Raw genomic sequence first — 2,325 nt, forward strand, 5'->3', positions numbered from 1 at the left:
TTATTATGAAATTATTGTGAATGATCAGCAAGTGGATATCCATCTCAAAAGAAAAATAAGAATCAACGAGTGGTAAAAATAATTGAGGGGTCTCATTTGTTTTTGTTTATATTGTAAAATATTATTGATACAGTACAACTTTTCAAAAAACTCATCATCTTAAATTGCAAAGTGAGTTGATTATTGATTAATGTATTAAACATATATGAATTATTTTGAAATCAAAACTCTATTTATATTGCTTTATTTTTGTTGTTTCCAACAAGTTTCATACACTATGCAGATAATTCTATTTTAAGTGAAGGTCACTTCTAATATGAAAGAGTGAGATACCACTCGTCAATATCTCGATAAAGAAAATAAATTTTATAAATTCTACTGTTGAATTGAAACTTTATATCATATAGATCATTCATATAAATTTTTAGAAAGATTGAACATCATTTGGTGTGTTATTGAGACCGACCAAAATTAACGGTATTCAGTAAAAATTCATAAACCGTTAATCTTGATGAGTCTCAATAACATATCAAATGATGTTCAATTTTTTCTAAAAATTTATATGAATGATCTACATGATATAAACTTTCAATCCAACAGTAAATTTTATGAAATTTGTTTTCGTTATCGAGATATTGACAACTAGTGCACCATGCACCACTTGTCTCACTCTTTCATTTTAGCCAAAGCCTTAAATGAATACTTACAATCGTGGTTTGAATCTTAACTTAAAGTATGAGAAAGAGGATTCACAGTGAGGATGAATTGGTTGAAATTATGCTCTCTAAATGGATGTCGAGATTGGAAACTGAGGTGGAGATGACGACAATGGAGGGGATGAACGGATCCTCTTCCATGAATTTTTCACATGAGGAGGTCCAATTGGTAAAAATAAATCAAAGGCTGAGATTATAAAATAATGTCATTGGAGATAATCTATGTTCAAATAAATGCAAGAGCAATAGCCATTCAAGATGTGCATGGTGCACATGCAGTGGTTTATATTATAATTAATACAAATTAATTTTACAAAATTCACTGTTGGATTAAAAATTTATATTAAATAGATCATCCATAAAATTTTTAAAAATTTTTGAAAATAATTTGATATGTTATTGAGACCCATCAAAATTAACGGTATTCGATAAAAACTCATAAACCATTAATCTTGATGAGTCTCAATAACATATCAAATGATTTTTATATTTTTTTTCAAAATTTTTATGGATAATCTATATGATATAAACTTTCAATCCAACGGTAGATTTTATAAAATTCGTATTCGTTATAATATAAACCGCTAATTATGCACCATACACAACATAAAAGGCTTGGCGTGCACATAATGAATGCATTTGGGAGAATAAACAAGCGAACCCGATGACCTCCTGTAGGCTTGCTTCAGACCTGATTCAAGACTTTAATTGGTGCCGTAATATGCTTAATACGGATCCTACATCTGCTTATGTGCTTACTTGGAAGAAACCTTCTACAAATTGGTTGAAGTGTGATGTTGATGGAGCTATTTTCATGATAGAAGGGAAATTTGGTATCGGTATATGCTTTCGTGATAGTTTGAGTTCCTCTGTTCAAACATATACTATGATTTTTCCCTTTATAGTTACTGCCGCTGAATGTGAAGCTACCACAATGAAGCATGCTCTCGCGCTCGCTTTGTCTAATGGTTTTGAGAGAGTTATATATTTGAAAGTGACTGTCAACAGGTTGTGAATGCTTTGCGTAATGACTATTTGTATGCGAATGAGCTTGACACTTTGGTCTCAACTTGTAGTTCCCTTCTCAATTCTAATGCTAATTACAACATAGCTTATGTTAGAAGGCAAGTGAATAGAGTCGCTCACAATCTTGATAGAGTGTCTTTATTTCAGTCTAGCTCAGGTGTTCATCATTATTATCCACCCAATTATATATCTTCTACTATATTGAATGAAATGCAATGAGTTCATTTTCTTAAAAAAAAAAAAAATTGAATGTTAGATTTAACCATTTTTGAAACATAACTTTTGAAATATTCAACTCATTCAAGGTGCTGTTTGGGTTGTGGAAAACAAAGAATGGTCCCCTCTCTACCCTGCTTTTCCTTTCAAGACAAAATAACAATAATGTAATGGTTAATTATTACTAATATACTATGGTGCATCTCGATTGAAACCAATTAATGGAGCCATTATATTCATAATAATATGATTATTACTTAGTGCGCACCTTTTTTCTTTCAACCAAGTTGCATGTCATGCGATGATTAAAATTAAAGAATGTTGGGAATTCTTCTATCCCAATCTGTTGTCTCCCATAGGGATTAAT

The 2,325-nt window shown here is 30.8% G+C and overlaps 1 protein-coding gene across 1 annotated transcript; it reads left to right on the forward strand.

Annotated features, from left to right (window-relative positions):
- Positions 1–1,437: 1,437 nt before the first annotated feature.
- On the forward strand, positions 1,438–1,961 carry LOC123896382. The gene is made up of 2 exons (XM_045946775.1): positions 1,438–1,724; positions 1,793–1,961. The coding sequence occupies exons 1-2, from the start codon at positions 1,438–1,440 to the stop codon at positions 1,959–1,961; spliced, it is 456 nt and encodes a 151-aa protein (XP_045802731.1).
- Positions 1,962–2,325: the final 364 nt, after the last annotated feature.

Source organism: Trifolium pratense, linkage group LG7 (genome assembly GCF_020283565.1).
Source record: "Trifolium pratense cultivar HEN17-A07 linkage group LG7, ARS_RC_1.1, whole genome shotgun sequence".
NCBI lineage: Eukaryota > Viridiplantae > Streptophyta > Magnoliopsida > Fabales > Fabaceae > Trifolium > Trifolium pratense.